This window comes from Ylistrum balloti, unplaced genomic scaffold (assembly GCF_031769215.1).
Source record: "Ylistrum balloti isolate Yb309-2 unplaced genomic scaffold, AGI_CSIRO_Ybal_v1 Utg369676, whole genome shotgun sequence".
Taxonomy (NCBI): Eukaryota; Metazoa; Mollusca; class Bivalvia; order Pectinida; family Pectinidae; genus Ylistrum; species Ylistrum balloti.
Window position 1 is genome coordinate 1 of NW_026781919.1, and position 17623 is coordinate 17623.

General features: G+C 32.5%; 2 protein-coding genes across 2 annotated transcripts in view; one reads left to right on the plus strand and one right to left on the minus strand.

Moving 5' to 3' along the window:
- Positions 1 to 8430: 8430 nt before the first annotated feature.
- LOC132563721 (uncharacterized) lies at positions 8431 to 13193 on the plus strand. Its single transcript, XM_060228478.1, has 4 exons — positions 8431 to 8557; positions 8907 to 8993; positions 9711 to 9848; positions 10298 to 13193. The coding sequence occupies exons 1-4, from the start codon at positions 8431 to 8433 to the stop codon at positions 10414 to 10416; spliced, it is 471 nt and encodes a 156-aa protein (XP_060084461.1). The 3' UTR covers positions 10417 to 13193.
- Positions 13194 to 13908: 715 nt separating this feature from the next.
- The window catches only part of LOC132563623 (uncharacterized), a 102477-nt gene continuing 98762 nt past the window's right edge, over positions 13909 to 17623 (minus strand). Inside the window, exon 33 of the mRNA XM_060228367.1 lies at positions 13909 to 17466. Within this exon, the coding sequence (XP_060084350.1) occupies positions 17224 to 17466 (243 nt within the window). The 3' untranslated portion in view covers positions 13909 to 17223. The remainder of the gene's footprint in view (positions 17467 to 17623) is intronic.

The following is a 17623-nucleotide window of genomic DNA, read 5'->3' on the forward strand; positions in this document are numbered from 1 at the left end:
AATGTCCTATGGTAGCAGTAAACAGTTAATTTGCATTTTTCCTGAAATTATTTGTCATGTTTGAGATATACAGGTATAGCAGATTGGTTATGAAAAATACATCATTACATGTATATATATTTATAAACTGTGTAACAATTACATTAACAGTAGAGAGATGAAATTTGTGTAAAAAAAAAAATTCCTCTGATTTCTGACATTTGATTGTCATGGTTACCTACTGAAAAAATGCTAAAAATGCAAAAATACTGCTAATTCCAATCCAACACTACAACTTTCTAGGAGAAATTTAATTCTAAACACCTATCTTACAATCAACAACACTGTCGTGGTAACAAAGTACTTACATTTCAGCAAATTCCAACTCGGAAATTCTTCATAACATGACCACATGTAAACACTATGAAAATTTCACTTCCTGTAAAGCTAGTTTTTGGTGCGTAGACACAGATTCGAGACTGCCCAAATAGTAATCTCCAACACAAAGCTAAAATATTATCCTGAAAAAAATGAAACCCCACATTGTCCACTTTAACATGACAGGACCAATTTTAGCAAGGATTTTTTTTTTCATTTTTAATTAAAACCTTTATAATGGGGTAATCTAATGAGCAAAAAAATCACCCATGGCCACACCGAGAAACTGTGTACTGCTACCTTATACATCACAATTAGTTTTTTAATTTCATTAAAATCCCTCTGAGTGTCTAGAAAATGATCACACGAACAAAACAATATATCGCTTTACTGTGTATCTTGAATAGCTATCGAGTAATATGGATTTTCCCGCATGGTGTGTTTTGACCAATTCTGCTCTCAAATTAGGAAGAAAGGGAGGTAATTTGAAAAATTAAAACCTCAATAAGTCTTAAATTTACTTGAATAAAGTTGCAATTGAAACTGAATCAAGTAGTTTGTGCTTCTGTGAATTTAGATAACTGAAAAGCAGATTGATACTACATATATAAAGTCTTATGTTATGACGTCATGGTAACAGCTGATGTCATCAGTACTATGACGTCATCAATTGCTAATGATGGCTTCACCAATGCAATGTGATGTCATAGTGAAGGCTAGAAATCCAACAAAAACTTCAAATTAGCATCTGACACATTTCTTGAAAGTAATTAACAGTGATATGACATAAGATATTCTTAAATGTCATGTGTATGACATCACAAACACCTATGCTTACTGCCCCCCACCCTTCTTCAAGTGTAATATTAGAAACCCTATTACATTGCAATATTGTTCGAAAAATAGTCTTTTTTACAGCAGTAACTATGGAAATGTAATTTTATGACAATATTAACATGATTGTATGCCCAATCTATGAGAAATACACACACATTATTGAGTAAAAATCATCAAAACAGAGAATTTATCCAAAATTCAAAAACTCATACTTTCCTTCTTAGTTACCATGGATACCACACCTTAAACTATTGGAATTGCCCTATAATGCAGTCTAAATACATTCTAAGGTTGTTACTGACTTACTAGTATTTCATACCTGTTACCTACTGTAGAACAGTTTTCAAACTGATACCAAGCCTTTTGAAAACAGCTGAAATTCTCACCCACAAGAGCACCCAAATTACCTCCCTTTATGCACCCCTGATGAAATTAAAATAAAATCATTATGAACAAGTTTCAGTGTGTTTTTTATGTATTTATAGCAATTATGGAAAGGATTAAACTTAATTAAACATAGTAAAGCACATTTTAAATAGATTAATTTTTTTTAATGTGCTATAAGGTAGCAGTAAACAGTTAATTTGCATTTTTCCTGAAATTATTTGTCATGTTTGAGATATACAGGTATAGCAGATTGGTTATGAAAAATACATCATTACATGTATATATATTTATAAACTGTGTAACAATTACATTAACAGTAGAGAGATGAAATTTGTGTAAAAAAAAAAATTCCTCTGATTTCTGACATTTGATTGTCATGGTTACCTACTGAAAAAATGCTAAAAATGCAAAAATACTGCTAATTCCAATCCAACACTACAACTTTCTAGGAGAAATTTAATTCTAAACACCTATCTTACAATCAACAACACTGTCGTGGTAACAAAGTACTTACATTTCAGCAAATTCCAACTCGGAAATTCTTCATAACATGACCACATGTAAACACTATGAAAATTTCACTTCCTGTAAAGCTAGTTTTTGGTGCGTAGACACAGATTCGAGACTGCCCAAATAGTAATCTCCAACACAAAGCTAAAATATTATCCTGAAAAAAATGAAACCCCACATTGTCCACTTTAACATGACAGGACCAATTTTAGCAAGGATTTTTTTTTTCATTTTTAATTAAAACCTTTATAATGGGGTAATCTAATGAGCAAAAAAATCACCCATGGCCACACCGAGAAACTGTGTACTGCTACCTATGACAATGGCACTTATTATTTAAGTATTGTCAGCTTAACAAGATTTTGGATGATATACCATGATATTTTTTTATTTCATATGGAAACTGCTAATTTTTAAACAATTAAAAAACAGTACAATATATAAAATTCTGTAGTTAGCTAACTGACTTAACAACATGTGGAGTAAAAAAGTCTTTCAGAACACATAACATCTGGGAAAACAATTAATCGTTACTTATTATTCTTTCAACGTCATACAATGCGTAAGTGACATTGAAAGATGTAAAAAATATATTAAAAACTGAACATTGAAAATATGTTTAAAAAACAAATTCTGCATATTGAAAGTATTGTGTATGGCTCAATGTTTCATTTTTAATACTCCTGTCAGATTGAAATTGATTTTTGTGTTAAGTTAACTAAACGTCCCAGCGTCTGTCTGTTGATAGGTATACAGATCTATACGTTTTATCTCCAGTGTTTGTCAGTCGTGGGATGTTGAATACTCTGTCAGTCAGAAGCAGCCTTTACAGAGTATCATAATGTGAAGGTTTAACCTGAAGGAAGGACAAATTGAGAATTTTAAGTGGATACTAGATGATTGTTTAAGTGAACTGTTGTCTGTTTAATGTGGGAAATTTTGAAGATATGTTAAAAGGTTGGTGTGATTTTTGTTAGAATTTCTGTGGTTTGGTAAAGTAAGGTTGATATTTCATGTATCTATGTAACTGGTGTCATCCCCATTTAATTTGTTGGATAAAAGCTGCCACAGACTTTTACCTGGTATGTGTTCTAGGATTTCTTCTAGAGTACATATTCTAGTGTTGTGAATAGCTTAATACTTCTGATACATGTATATAGTGAATTTTACAAGCTTAAACCTGTTAAAATTTCTGTGATCATTCTCAAATAGTTAATGAAACACAGAAATAGAAAATTTGTTTCATAAGATTATTCAAAATATAATTTTACGGAAACACAGCATGTCAAAAATGCTTGGTTACCTTTTTGTCATGATAATGTAATAATAGCATATATCATTTCATTTAATGACATTTTTGTTCATATCGCTTTTTTCTTATTATGATATACTATAGAAGGAATCAACAGGATTTGATAACGGCGCTTACTCTGATCCTCCCCCTCCCCTATCCACTTCCCCCCATTTGTATAGAAATGTAAATTATTTTGTCATGATATGATGATATTTTGATTTTGCTTTTGTATAAACTTTATCTAGTACATATAAAATATTTATGGTCACTTCTATGAAAGATTTACTTCTTGTATAGAATAAACATTTAGATATTTATGTCATGTAAAAATATTTACTCTAAAAAACATATGCTTAAATTTACATGTTCTTAGTCTAAAATACTTGTGTTTATAAGTCCTCACAACAGCCCCAGCCCCATGGACAGGAACATATTTAATAAGATCTTAAACAGCTTGTCCTTTGACTTCCTTGCAGCCTTTCTACCATGTGCCTACCCCTAGATCCCACATACTTTTTGGTACTGTTAATAAATCAATGTATTTTACTTTGGATTATCTCAACCATGAATCGAAACATTTACATACACTGGTACTATTTGAAGTGTTATCAGGTTAGAAGACTTAGCTTTCACTATTTTTCTGTAATTAAAGATTAAATTAAATCATTACCATAAATTAGTAAACCTGCATTGAAATTTTGTATTTGTAATTATCTATGCGAAAAGGAATAGGATTCAAAAGGATATTGATAATGAAAAATGTAGATGTATTTTGATTAAAAATTTCTCAGTAGCCTATAATTTTCTGTAATGTTGGTACAATTTCAGTGAGCAATACCATTAATCCTTGTGTGTGGTTGAATTCCTAGATACCTTTTGTGTACAAAAGAGTTAATATGTTTGCACACAAAACGGTACAAAATCTGGGCACAGCTTGTTCACTACAGAATTTATCACCTTGAGAAATTTTTAACCGTTTAACTATTTGTTTTCCATAGTCGTTTGTATTAATTGTGAAAGCATTGTGTTGTAAAATATTAAAAAAGATCTTTTCAGTATCATTTTTTTAACTTTTCATAATTGCATATATTCTGAAAATGGGTGGTGAGTTGTTTGACCTTCAGCTGACTATACTTGAGGTCACGTTGCTGTTACCAGTTTTGATTTTGTGATTCTGATATAGATTTTTTTTCATTGTCTGACAGTTTGTTGTTCATATGGATTTTTCACCTACAGTGTATAGCCATATTTTCTACTCAGTGTTTGGTTAACTTACTGATGAATTTATGGAAGTGTAAAAGCTGATTTGATACTTGAAGTTAGAGCCAGAATGTGTGAAGCAATATCTGCATCATAAGTTTGTGTGCATCAAGAAGGAATATACCAAAACATCATGAGGATAACTTTAGGTGAGGACAGACAAAGATGACAGATACAAGGTTCATTCTAGCAGAAATGTACTGAATTCTGGTTTCTCTCAATGAGTGAAAAAGTGTAGTGTTGGGTTATCTCCCCTTGATTTTTTAATACAAACTGATCATGAAATACATATACTTAAAAGTTCTGTGGTCCATCAGTGAAACCCGATCTGAATCAACTAAAATAAAAACATATAAATGGCCATTTGAAGAAAAAATGATGTTTTAGGTGTCAAAATATAATGCAAAATTAGGAAAAGGAGAGAGGTGAATAGATATTAATATTGGACAACAAGAAAATGTATATTGTCTCTCTGTATTTAATCAAATATTACAGGATTAATAAATGTTTGATTAAACTTCATTTACCAGTTATATATAGGACAAAAACAGGGAAAAAAACCTCCCCCCACTCCCCCAAAGAAAACTTAGAAATTGAAGCTGACAGTACTTTCCAGATTACCTCCCTTTATTGCCACTCTCTCAGTGTTTGCTTTGTGGCCTGGTTGTTACTCCTGGATTATTGTGGGGGTAAAATTAATTTGTTCTGTAATCCTTTTACCTGCATCTAAGATTAAAAACAGGTATTAGTGCAGATCAATCGCGACAGGGATTAAAATTGGAAAATTTATAATTAATGGACATTGATATTAAACCACCAGTCTTCAGGAACATATGGCTGGCTTTAGAGTGAATAGAAACTGTGTATTTCAGCTATTTAAGAGGCTTATACCAGTTTGATCTTATTTTCAGTTTAGGCCTCTGTATGACAGGATCATGACAGAGTCCTGTATGTATGCATATGTATATCATTTTCCGTAAAATATTTGCTTCAGCACGTTGTTCGAACATTGGCGTAAAGACAGTGTTTAGTAGCTCTAATACTACACAGTTCTAGAACAGGCCCAGAAATAACAGTCTAGATACAGAGAATCATGTTCAGAAGGCTATAGATTCCAGAACGGTGTCAGATTCCTGGTAGAATTCTGTCCTTTAGTGTGGTTGTTCTGTTGCTCACTTTAATGACTGTTTACAAATCAATGGATTTAAAAAGAATCTGTTAATGGAGGTAAGTTGTCTATCTATTGATACAAGGGATGTGGATGTATATTTGTACAGAGATCTACAGATTGAAAAGTAGACTTTACAACAAAGTGATACACTCAGTACCATTAGTGTTCATTTTAAGATGAATCAATATATGTTAAAGTCATGAGATTCAGCAATGTAAAAAGTACTTGTTACACATATGTTTATACATATCAATTGTTTACTTTTATGATTTATTGATTTTGAAATGTTGAGGCATTGTTTTGTGACTGTAGCATTATGTTAACTTGTAATTCTAATTTAAACACCTGTAATTTGAAAACTCATCTACCTGTAATTTTCAGTTACACACCTGTATTTTGATGGACAACCTGTTTACCTGTAACATTCATTTACACACCTGTATTTTGATGGACAACCTGTTACCTGTAACATTCAGTTACACACCTGTATTTTGATGGACAACCTGTTTACCTGTAACATTCATTTACACACCTGTATTTTGAAAGACAACCTGTTTACCTGTAACATTCATTTACACACCTGTATTTTGAAGGACAACCTGTTTACCTGTAACATTCATTTACACACCTGTATTTTGACAACCTGTTTACCTGTAACATTTATTTACACACCTGTATTTTGATGGACAACCTGTTTACCTGTAACACTCATTTACACACCTGTATTTTGATGGACAACCTGTTTACCTGTAACATTCATTTACACACCTGTATTTTGATGGACAACCTGTTTACCTGTAACATTCATTTACACACCTGTATTTTGATGGACAACCTGTTTACCTGTAACATTCATTTACACACCTGTATTTTGATGGACAACCTGTTTACCTGTAACATTCATTTACACACCTGTATTTTGATGGACAACCTGTTTACCTGTAACATTCATTTACACACCTGTATTTTGATGGACAACCTGTTTACCTGTAACATTCATTTACACACCTGTATTTTGATGGACAACCTGTTTACCTGTAACATTCATTTACACACCAGTATTTTGATGGACAACCTGTTTACCTGTAACATTCATTTACACACCTGTATTTTGATGGACAACCTGTTTACCTGTAACACTCATTTACACACCTGTATTTTGATGGACAACCTGTTTACCTGTAACATTCATTTACACACCTGTATTTTGATGGACAACCTGTTTACCTGTAACATTCATTTACACACCTGTATTTTGATGGACAACCTGTTACCTGTAACATTCATTTACACACCTGTATTTTGATGGACAACCTGTTTACCTGTAACATTCATTTACACACCTGTATTTTGATGGACAACCTGTTTACCTGTAACATTCATTTACACACCTGTATTTTGATGGACAACCTGTTACCTGTAACATTCATTTACACACCTGTATTTTGATGGACAACCTGTTACCTGTAACATTCATTTACACACCTGTATTTTGATGGACAACCTGTTTACCTGTAACACTCATTTACACACCTGTATATTTAGAGAAAGACTTTATCTACCTGTGAAGACATGCTTAAGTTAAAATTAATTACAGATTAGAAGAATTACCTGGGGATTAGACAGCTAGTTAGACAGTCAGATCATCTCTAATGATCTGGGATGATCCTTACTCGTCAGCTGAGATCTTCAAAAGTACAAACAAGTTCCTTATCCCGATTTAACAAAGTTAGATCCACATTTAAAAAAAAAAGACAAATCATACTTGAATTAAGTCTTGTATGACGGAATCATTGATAACAGTAGGAGAAAGTGCTATTATCTTATTTCCCAAAGGGAGATAACTTTTGTTGTGCCCTTTGGTTTTCGATACAAAATAGCTGGTGTGTGGTGTACAGACCAGTCAACTCATTGTCCATAGTGTGAATTATTAAAACATCAGGATATATCTATGAATAATTACAAAGTTGATGCGGTATATGTTTGTGCTAAAAATTGTGCAAATGCTTAGAAATCAATAAGTACCGGTGTTGATATTTACATCAAGATATAGCTGACGGAATTTTACTCATGAATATTCATTTGATCGCAATAATATACATCTGTATTTCATAATGAACATTGAACTGTACTTGATAAAGGACTATTGAAGGTACTGAGTTTATATAACAGTTAATACCCATATCTGGTAATAAGTCCACCCATATCTATTACTGTTCGTCAGCATTACTAGATACAAACAATTACTGGTAGTATTTCCTGTGTCCTGTAATAAGCCCACCTTAGTTTGGAGTCAGAGGCATTGTGTTGGCCAAATAAGCTTATTTCAAGATACTTACATATGTTAAATAATACATAGATATGATATTTAATAAATTTAAATCTGATTAATACTAAATTTTTTAAAATGTGTAATTTAAATGATGAATATTTAATTTTTATTTTGAATATTCAAACCAATATGCATATACACATGTTTTGTTATGAATATTTTTATAGACCTACAGTTGCCTTCATTTATAACCACTGAACCTATAGGCTTGTGCCAATGAAATAGCACAATGCTAAACTAGATGTTTATCTGATTTACATATTGTACCTGATCTGCATATTCATGAGTTTTCTTTGTTATGACAGACGTAAGCTGCTGAAGCAGCTCCACCCAAACAAGCGCCAGCTGCGTATGTGGGATCCTGAGGTAATCGCCATGAAGCAAGAGTCACTTGTCCGACAGGTCTATGGTATGTATTCTGATGTTTGTGCTACAGTTTGGGATTAACATAATTTAAGTTGTAAATCAAAATTGCCACAAGACATTGTAATTCATTTGTAAAAAGTTTGTGAAATAATTGAAGATAATGTTTTCTTAAATAACTGAATATCGTAATGTTGTGATTGAAAAATGTGCTTTTTTTGATGTATTCATCACCATCTTACCCGTCATATTTAAGGCTGTCATATTTATAATAACTGAAAACATATTACATATTCTTATAAATAGGTTCTCAAAATTAAAGTAAAAGTGATGGTAACTAATAGAGTTTTCTTCAGCCACTTTCTGCCTCTAAATACATAATCTTCATCTTTTAGGAGAAAATCTCCCAGCTCCATTTTGGCATCCGATTCCCAAACGTCCAATTAGGCCGTACTACACACGATGGGTTCCGTCTGCTGCAGGTATGTCTGAGTCCACTACCAATACACCTGAGTTCTCTACCATTATGTCTGAGTTCACTACCAATATGTTTGAGTTCTCTACCAATATGTTTGAGTTCTCTACCAATATGCCTGAGTCCACTACCAATATGTTTAAGTTCTCTACCAATACGCCTGAGTTCTCCACCAATACACCTGAGTTTACTATCAATATACCCGAGTTTACTACCAATACACCTGAGTTCCCTACCAATACACCTGAGTTCACTACCAACACACCTGAGTTCACTACCAATATACTAAAGTTCACTACCAATATACTAAAGTTTGCTACCAATACACCTGAGTTCACTACCAATACACCGGAGTTCACTACCAACACACCTGAGTTCACTACCAATACACCTGAGTTCACTACCAACACACCTGAGTTCACTGCCAATATACCTGACTTCAGTACTAGCACACTGATAGTACATCAGAGTTCACTACCACTTACCCTATTTCAGTACATATACACCTGATTTCTCAGTCAGTGCACCAGAGTTTACAACCTGTAAACAAGAATTCACTACCAGTCACTTTAGTTCACTATCTGTCACCAAAGTTCACAAATTGTACACCCGAATCCATAAGATGTGAAAAACACTAGACTTAATACACAATATGATCTTTTACATTCAAATAAACATGAACATGATGATAACACATCCTAAATCATTATATTTTTTTTGACAGCAACATCCTACAACTTTGCTGTGGATAGATACCACCCATTGATGGCAAAGAAGGGCTATCTACCAACTCCTTTCTTGGACATGATGGGACATCCAAGGGACTTCAACTGGGGCCCAATGGAGGATGAAGAATTCAATGGTAAGTAACCATTAAAAAACTCCCAGAGTTCAGAAAAAAAATATCGGCGATGATGAACATAAGAGTTTCTTAGTCAAAAGAAATATATTTAAAACAAATACCTGTCTTTAAAGGCCACATGTATATAATAAATACCTGTTTATATAGGCCACCTCTATACAACTAATACTTGTCAATTAAGGTCATCTGTCTATAAAGGCCACTGGCCTGTAACAAAAACCTGATTATAAAGGTCACTGGTTTCTGGTCCCAATGTTATACAGTGAACCGTGTTTTGTATTATCTCCCTTTGCCTGTATAAAATGATTCCACTTTTCTTTCGGGTGATTATAATTCAAAAAAAGTTAACTCTATGTATTATAATGTGTATAGGACAGATTCTGTGGCCATTATTGCTCAACAATTGATTTCTCTGGTACTGATATTGGTCTTATCTTATTTCTTTATAGAGAACTTACGCTATATGAGAGTACCAAGCACAGCTAGAGCGAGGCAGTATTCCTACCACATGAGTCGAACCAACACCACCTCTGGAACACTTCCCACACGTACCTCCAACAAAATGTAAACGACGCCACATCAGGAAAATTTTATGACACGTACCTCCAACAAAATCGAAATGTAAACACCACACAACAGAAACACTTCCGACATGTACCTCAGACAAGATGTAAACAACACCACCTCAGGAACACTTCTGACACATACCTCAGACAAGATGTAAACAACACCACCTCAGGAACACTTCTGACACGTACCTCAGACAAGATGTAAACAACTCCACAACAGAAACACTTCTGACACATACCTCAGACAAGATATAAACAACACCACCTCAGGAACACTTCTGACACGTACCTCAGACAAGATGTAAACAACTCCACAACAGAAACACTTCTGACACATACCTCAGACAAGATATAAACAACACCACCTCAGGAATACTTCTGACACGTTCCTCAGACAAGATATAAACAACACCACCTCAGGAACACTTCTGACACGTTCCTCAGACAAGATATAAACAACACCACCTCAGGAATACTTCTGACACGTTCCTCAGACAAGATGTAAACAACACCACCTCAGGAACACTTCTGAAAGATATCACCAACAACACTTCAAATCAATTGATGTAATCTAACCAGAAACGATTGCTGCAATGGAAGCAAGTGTATTAATCACACAGTCGACACTCTGATAAGTAGCTGCTATCATAGAATAAATTTAGTGAGTAAAAGTGTATTGCTCTGGCACTCTAAATATACTGAATTTGGCTCAAAAACTTTTTAATTGTTATCAATTTTTAGTAAAAAAAACAGCATGATAATAATAATTTATAAACAATACAAAAATTTACAATGAGCACTATCATGTTTCAGCACAATAATATCAGTGTTGAAAATAATATCCCGCTTAAAATATGTGTGTTTACAGTGAACAATTTACAATAATTTGAAGATATTTCACAGTAATTTTCAGAAATTTGTAGACATTTTACTGTAATTTACAGACATTTTACAGTAACTTGCAAACATTAAGAGTAATTAATTGACATTTTCAGAAATTTATAGGCATTCTACAGTAATTTCCAGATATTCTTGACACCTGCTAGTAGATTTTACTTCAGCATTGCCTTTCTTCTAGGAAATCATCAGATAATATCAGGTTTGGATTGAAATATTTTCATTGCTGGAAAAGTATACCATGTGTAAATATTTCTAAAGTAATTGTCCGAGATATTTCAGAAAATATCAGGTAAATATATTTACATATTATGTTTCAGAAAGAATTTGTTAACTGTTCTGTGTGAAGATGAAAGTGCTTTAACCATGTACTTGTAAAAATTAGAAATATAGTATTGTGCCATGTGTTTGCCAAATATCTGGATAGATTTTTGATGCAAAATATTGCATTTTCTTTAAAACATGAAAAGGGGAACAATTTGATTACATAAGTGTCAGGGAAACCTCTTCCCTGATAGATATTGTCGTATGACGAGCATATTAACCTCTCCCTGATATATATTGTCGCATGACAAGTGTATCAACCTCTCCCCTGATATATAGTGTCGTATGACAAGCATATCAACCTCTCCCCTGATATATAGTGTCGTATGACGAGCGTATCAACCACGTCCCTGATATATATTGTCGTATGACAATCAAATGTTTGAAAAACAAAGACTATTTAGTAAACAGAGGCCTCTGACAACTGATTTAAGACAGGTAGATAAGTGTGACATGTAAAGAATATGTGAAAATCTGTTATATTTTAGGCGAGATTGAAGACTTTAACAATTTTATTCTTTACAGTGCAGGAGAGGAATTTTTTCACCCCACAATACCTGGTACCTGTTCTTTTATGTGTTTGTATGATTTTCTCGTTAACTTACCTGTTGTGTTATGGACAACTACTCAACCTCTTTTAGTAGAATGATGTCAACCAGTTTTAGATATTACTTATTTTGGTATTTTCTTCCACTTAGAATGTCCTAATAATAAAGCCATTTGATTCTCAGTGATACACCCATCAAAACTTTGACAGGACATGTGTTCGCTGGTCAGACATCATTTTTTTTGCCCATGAACCTCCTCTTTTCAAATTTAGCAAGCTTTATTACCATCATGTAAAGCTGTTTTTTTAATGGCATTTTGATTCATCATTTTTTGGAAGTTATTGCCCTTTGTTTTTATTTTTCATCATTTTAATCTTTTAACTATGTAGGCATTTTCATGTTGTGGTTAAAAATGTTATCGTTTGTGAAAAGATTTAACATAAGATTGTATTTCTCGTCGTCATCAGAATTTTCTTGTACTTGTACAAACAGTCTGATATTCTAAAGGCAAAGTAAGATATATACTGTATTCAAACAGATTCTGGATGAGAATAATTTTATATAAAGAACTGAAATTGGAAATATGAATTGTTGTAAATATTTTATTTTCATGAAAAGTTATGCTTTATTTTAGGATGACTTTCCGTCTGATAAATTGTTACATATGATATATGTATGTACAGTCAATCATTTTGTGTTACTAGTATTTGCACAATGCTTGAATCCGTCCATTTTGTACAATCTGATCAGCTAACTGTGATAATTGTTTTTTTGACTCTTGCACCCCTCTTTTACATTGGAACAATCTTCAATGGAAGAGTCTAGTGTGGATTGGGAGGATGAGCAGGTTAAATTGATGCGAGTTTAAAAATTGAATGTATCTATTGCTAGGTTGATGTTTCTAAATATGAAATTATTGAAAAAAATTAGGAAAAAAATATTAAAATATTGTCAATAAATTTCTGTTGTCTTAAAAGATATGTTATAAAATAGAGATATTTATTGAATCGTTTGTTTGTGTTGTTTATCTCAACTTGTAATTGATTATGTATATTAGCCAGTTTTACACTGTATCTATCAATCTTACCTAGGACTACAAATACTTAATGTTGGTAGGGAATTAATGGACTTTATAAGTACTCTTAATCCACTGTTTCACATGTCCTATGTTAACTGTTATAATCGATGTTAGAACATGTATTTGAGATTTTTCTTAATCCATGAAATCAAATGCCCACTAAAGTTTTGGATAAACCACGAAAATTGAGCACCAGGAAAATACATGATGTTACAGTATTAGTTTGCTATCACTCTTTCTGGAGAAGGATCACTCTCAAATTTCATATGTTGATTCCCCATAAATTTCCCTTGGTCCCTCCTTGTGCATTATCTAACTCTGGGACTGATCTAGAAAACAAAATTGGTTAATAGGCAGCCATCTTGGATTTTGAGAGTGATGGTTTTTGTTGCCGCTATGATTTATGGATCATTCTCAAACTTCATATTTAGGTTTCCTTTGTCCCTAGTTTTGTGTAGACCATTTACAGGGGAATTAGGAGATTAGTTGAGCCAGCAAGAACATCTTCATGGTCAATAAAACACAATCTGACCCTATTTCCCATTGCAAGGTCAATACTCAAAATCCGTTCAGCTGATGAAGACACAAATGTATAATGTATAAAAGATATTTTGCCTACATTAAAGAAAACAAACAAATTTCCTTCAAATTTAGCAAGTTTTTAATCATTTTATGTTTTTAAAAGATCAGAAGCACTTTTTAAACATTTCAGTTTGCATGGATTTTATTACATTATATATACAACAAATCGTACATATTTGAGCCTACTTGTACCTATATACTTGATGATCTACAACAGACCTCTATATATAATGTAAAGTATCATACACACAGAAATATGTACACCACTATCTACAACATAAGCCAGCACAATAAGCTCTACATTCAATATGTATGTTAATTTAATTAAAAAAAATATATCAAACTTGATAATTATAATAATAAGCTGATTTTGTATAAGCATCACAGATTTGCATAACAAACATGAAAAATTTGCCAAGTCAACTGGCAGCTTGTAAATATATATATGTGTGTATATATATATCTATGGTAACATTACATATCAAAAACCACCTGTAAACCCCCATATCACAATATAGAATATTCCAATTATATTTGGATAGGGAAGGTTCATTTCTGAAATAGAGGGTGAACAGGCGATTTCTGGCGGGATTAAACTGGCGTCTATATTTAGAAACACTTTTGCATTACAACAATCTCTTGAAGAAAATATTTGAAATCGGAAAATTGCACGTTGTCTTACACATTTAGTCTGAATCTAAATAGGCCTTTTATACAATTCACATGTAACATATGTTGGCAAAAAACAATAGCTTTTAGAATGATTTCTCAAACATGGAAAATACAAAATTCTGTTATAATTATGACCTAGTACACACCATTCCCCAATAAGCATGCCTGAATCACAATCACTTTTTAGTACATCGATATTTTAATTACAATATATTGTCCAGTACCTGATTTTCAGATAAGTAAACTCCCAAAATCCAATGAAGGATAACCATTATCTTGTATTGACGATTGTAGATTCTTACTTATTGTTTGCAAAACAAATTATTTTTTAAATCAAATTAAAGGAAACCTACTTCATGTCGAGAAATTTCTTTTTGTGCATGGAAGTTGAACCCAACAGAGGTCAGCTTAACTGTTAACATAAACGTAGATATATAATGATGAGTGTAAGCATTTTGGGAGGGTTGCTATGGTAACACTTTTATAAGTATACAATAATTCTATACAGTCAGAAACAAGAGATCAAAAGACAGAAAAATAAGACAACGATTAACACGACACATACAGATACAAAAGCGTGATTCATTTCAAAATGTGAATTTTCAAATTAATGTCATAAAAATGTGGAAGTTGAATTACTGATGATGCATTACGTGTTCGTCAAGTGAACTTCAAAATAAACTTTGAAATACATTTATGTAAGATACATCTTTAAGTGGGTTGAATACAAAGAGAAGCTAGAGAAACACATCCAAAATATTTAAACTCGTCCAAAATATTTTCCATCAAATGTAAATATAAAAGGCTTATCATGGTATGTAATGGGCTTAGATTTTACAAATGATAGAAAACTGAAATAGTGAAGGTTATATTGATGTTGAAATGAAATTTCCTCAAAAAGATAAGTTTAAATAAAAGGGGTAAGTAACTGATAAGAATTACAAATTAGAAAACAAGTTACTATGGTAGCCAGACAAACACATCAACACATAAGCACAACACATTGGTAGAGATATGTATATCACATCTCGCTGAGAAAAAATGTTCAGTACAAGATCATGTCACACCTATACAATATATAAGATCAAATGGAGACAGTGTTAATATATTTTTAACAAATATTCATTAAATTCTTTTTAATCATGTGATCGGTTTGTAAGGTAAATAACATGCATATTTTGCATTAAATTTGACTTAAATCTATAGTATGATATCCAAACATGGTGGAGAGTAACAGGACCACACATAACTTATCTTTTTGAGATTTTCGGAAGATTCTGTATAATAAAGAATTGATCAGATAACAAAACGAACCAAATATGGGACCAAAAAAATAATGCCAAATCAAAAACTGGGTATAAATATTACTGTTATCAGGAAGGTTTAGAAGACTGGTTTACAAGGAGACACAGCAAAAGGGTAACAGACACAAATCCATAACTACACAATATGATTAAGGTGGAGATATAATGATATGTTATAGGATCTGACAAAAAATAATGCTGACTTACAATAATGCCACTTGTTGGGAAATTAATACAGGTTGTTGGCAAGATTATAAGTATTGGATGAAAAACATGTCTTGTTGATCATGAAAGTAAAAATTAATCTGAAACAATCTGCTACTGCAAGAAATTTACATTTATCTCTGAATCCAGACCACACAATATGTACCAAGGCAATGTTTTTATCTGCTCACCAATCAATGTTCTTATATGTCACCAATTAATGTTTATTGAGGTATAAATTCAATCTAACACGATACAAAAAAAAATTCAATTTACTAAATTGACATATAAGGAAAAGAAAACGTCATGTTTATACCAGTGGACAGGTGGAGTTATCTCCCCTCTTTGAATACTGAAGTAATTGGGTTAAGATTTTGTACATTAAAAAATACCAAAATTACACGTGCATGTGATGATGAAACAATTTTATTCTTCAAGGTTGCGCTGCCTTTTAAAAATAAATCACTTGCTACAAACAAAACATAATTCAAGCTTCAACAATTCATCAATTTCCTTATTTTCCCATTTGAAAGCCATTGCATAATATTCACAAATGAGTGAAAATTGAATGTTCCAACACTTTAAATATCTGCCTCTGTCTGGATTGTATCAAGCCAGATGTAGTTGTATCTCTTACCAGCTAAAATGGCTGATTTATCACTCCAGGTGTCTCTGACTTATTAAACAAATCTCTCCAGGTACTGTATGTTCTGGATTATTTGAGTGACACAAATTGTGAACAATAATTCCCCTTGCTAGTTTGTGACACATTTTATATTTCTCCTAATACAGATAACAATTTCAACATAAAAAATTGCAATAAGATTATTAAAAATTTTCTATAAAAATAGTTGTAAGAGGCAATATTTTATTGAAGAAAGTTGGATTTTTTATAAAAGTTGAGTATGTGAAGAGAGATGGAAGCACCTTACTATGTAAAGATTTGGAACTAGAGACATTCACATTGCTGAAATTTTATAATCTCAATAGAAAGGCTCTTACAGCAGATAGATTCACATTTTCTAAAATCACTATCATTGAACAATTATCTCCATTCACATGGATTGGAAGTGAGAAGATGTTTTGTAGAAAGACAAGAGCATAATCAAATCCTCATCAGTTCAAGCAGTTATCTCCCTTCATAAAAGTTACCTCCCTTTGTGAGACAAATGTTTGCTTATGAAAGTGTGGATTTCTTTAGAAAAGGTCGACATCCTTTTTAAGTTGATGTTGTTGCCACATTGGAAGTGCATAAAACGCATCTTTGGTCATTCCTAATGTCTCTTCAAATTCATCATCTATCAAGTATTTTTCAAGCTTCAAGGGATCCACTCCCTCTGGCAGAGGACGCTCTTGTAGTTCAGCAAATGTGTAACATGTCTTGGTCATTTTCTCGAGTATATCATGCAGGGAGACCATCTCACCATCAGTTTTACCATCCTACAAACAAGAAACAACAAAGGTAACATTATTTGACAGAGAACTGAGAAAACATCATAACAGTACAATTCTGTATAAAAACCTGGCTCTGGTTGTTCAATGGCTGGTTAGAAATAACCAGTGGTTAATGAAAATTTTCAAATGTAAATCAAACTAA

Excerpts from the sequence above, each read along its gene's own strand:
- LOC132563721 (XM_060228478.1), top strand. The coding sequence starts at position 8,431 with ATGAGTTTTCTTTGTTATGACAGACGTAAGCTGCTGAAGCAGCTCCAC. Across the intron at positions 8,558-8,906 it reads ACTTGTCCGACAGGTCTATG|GAGAAAATCTCCCAGCTCCA; the intron begins GTATGTATTCTG and ends TTCATCTTTTAG. Across the intron at positions 9,849-10,297 it reads GGAGGATGAAGAATTCAATG|AGAACTTACGCTATATGAGA; the intron begins GTAAGTAACCAT and ends ATTTCTTTATAG.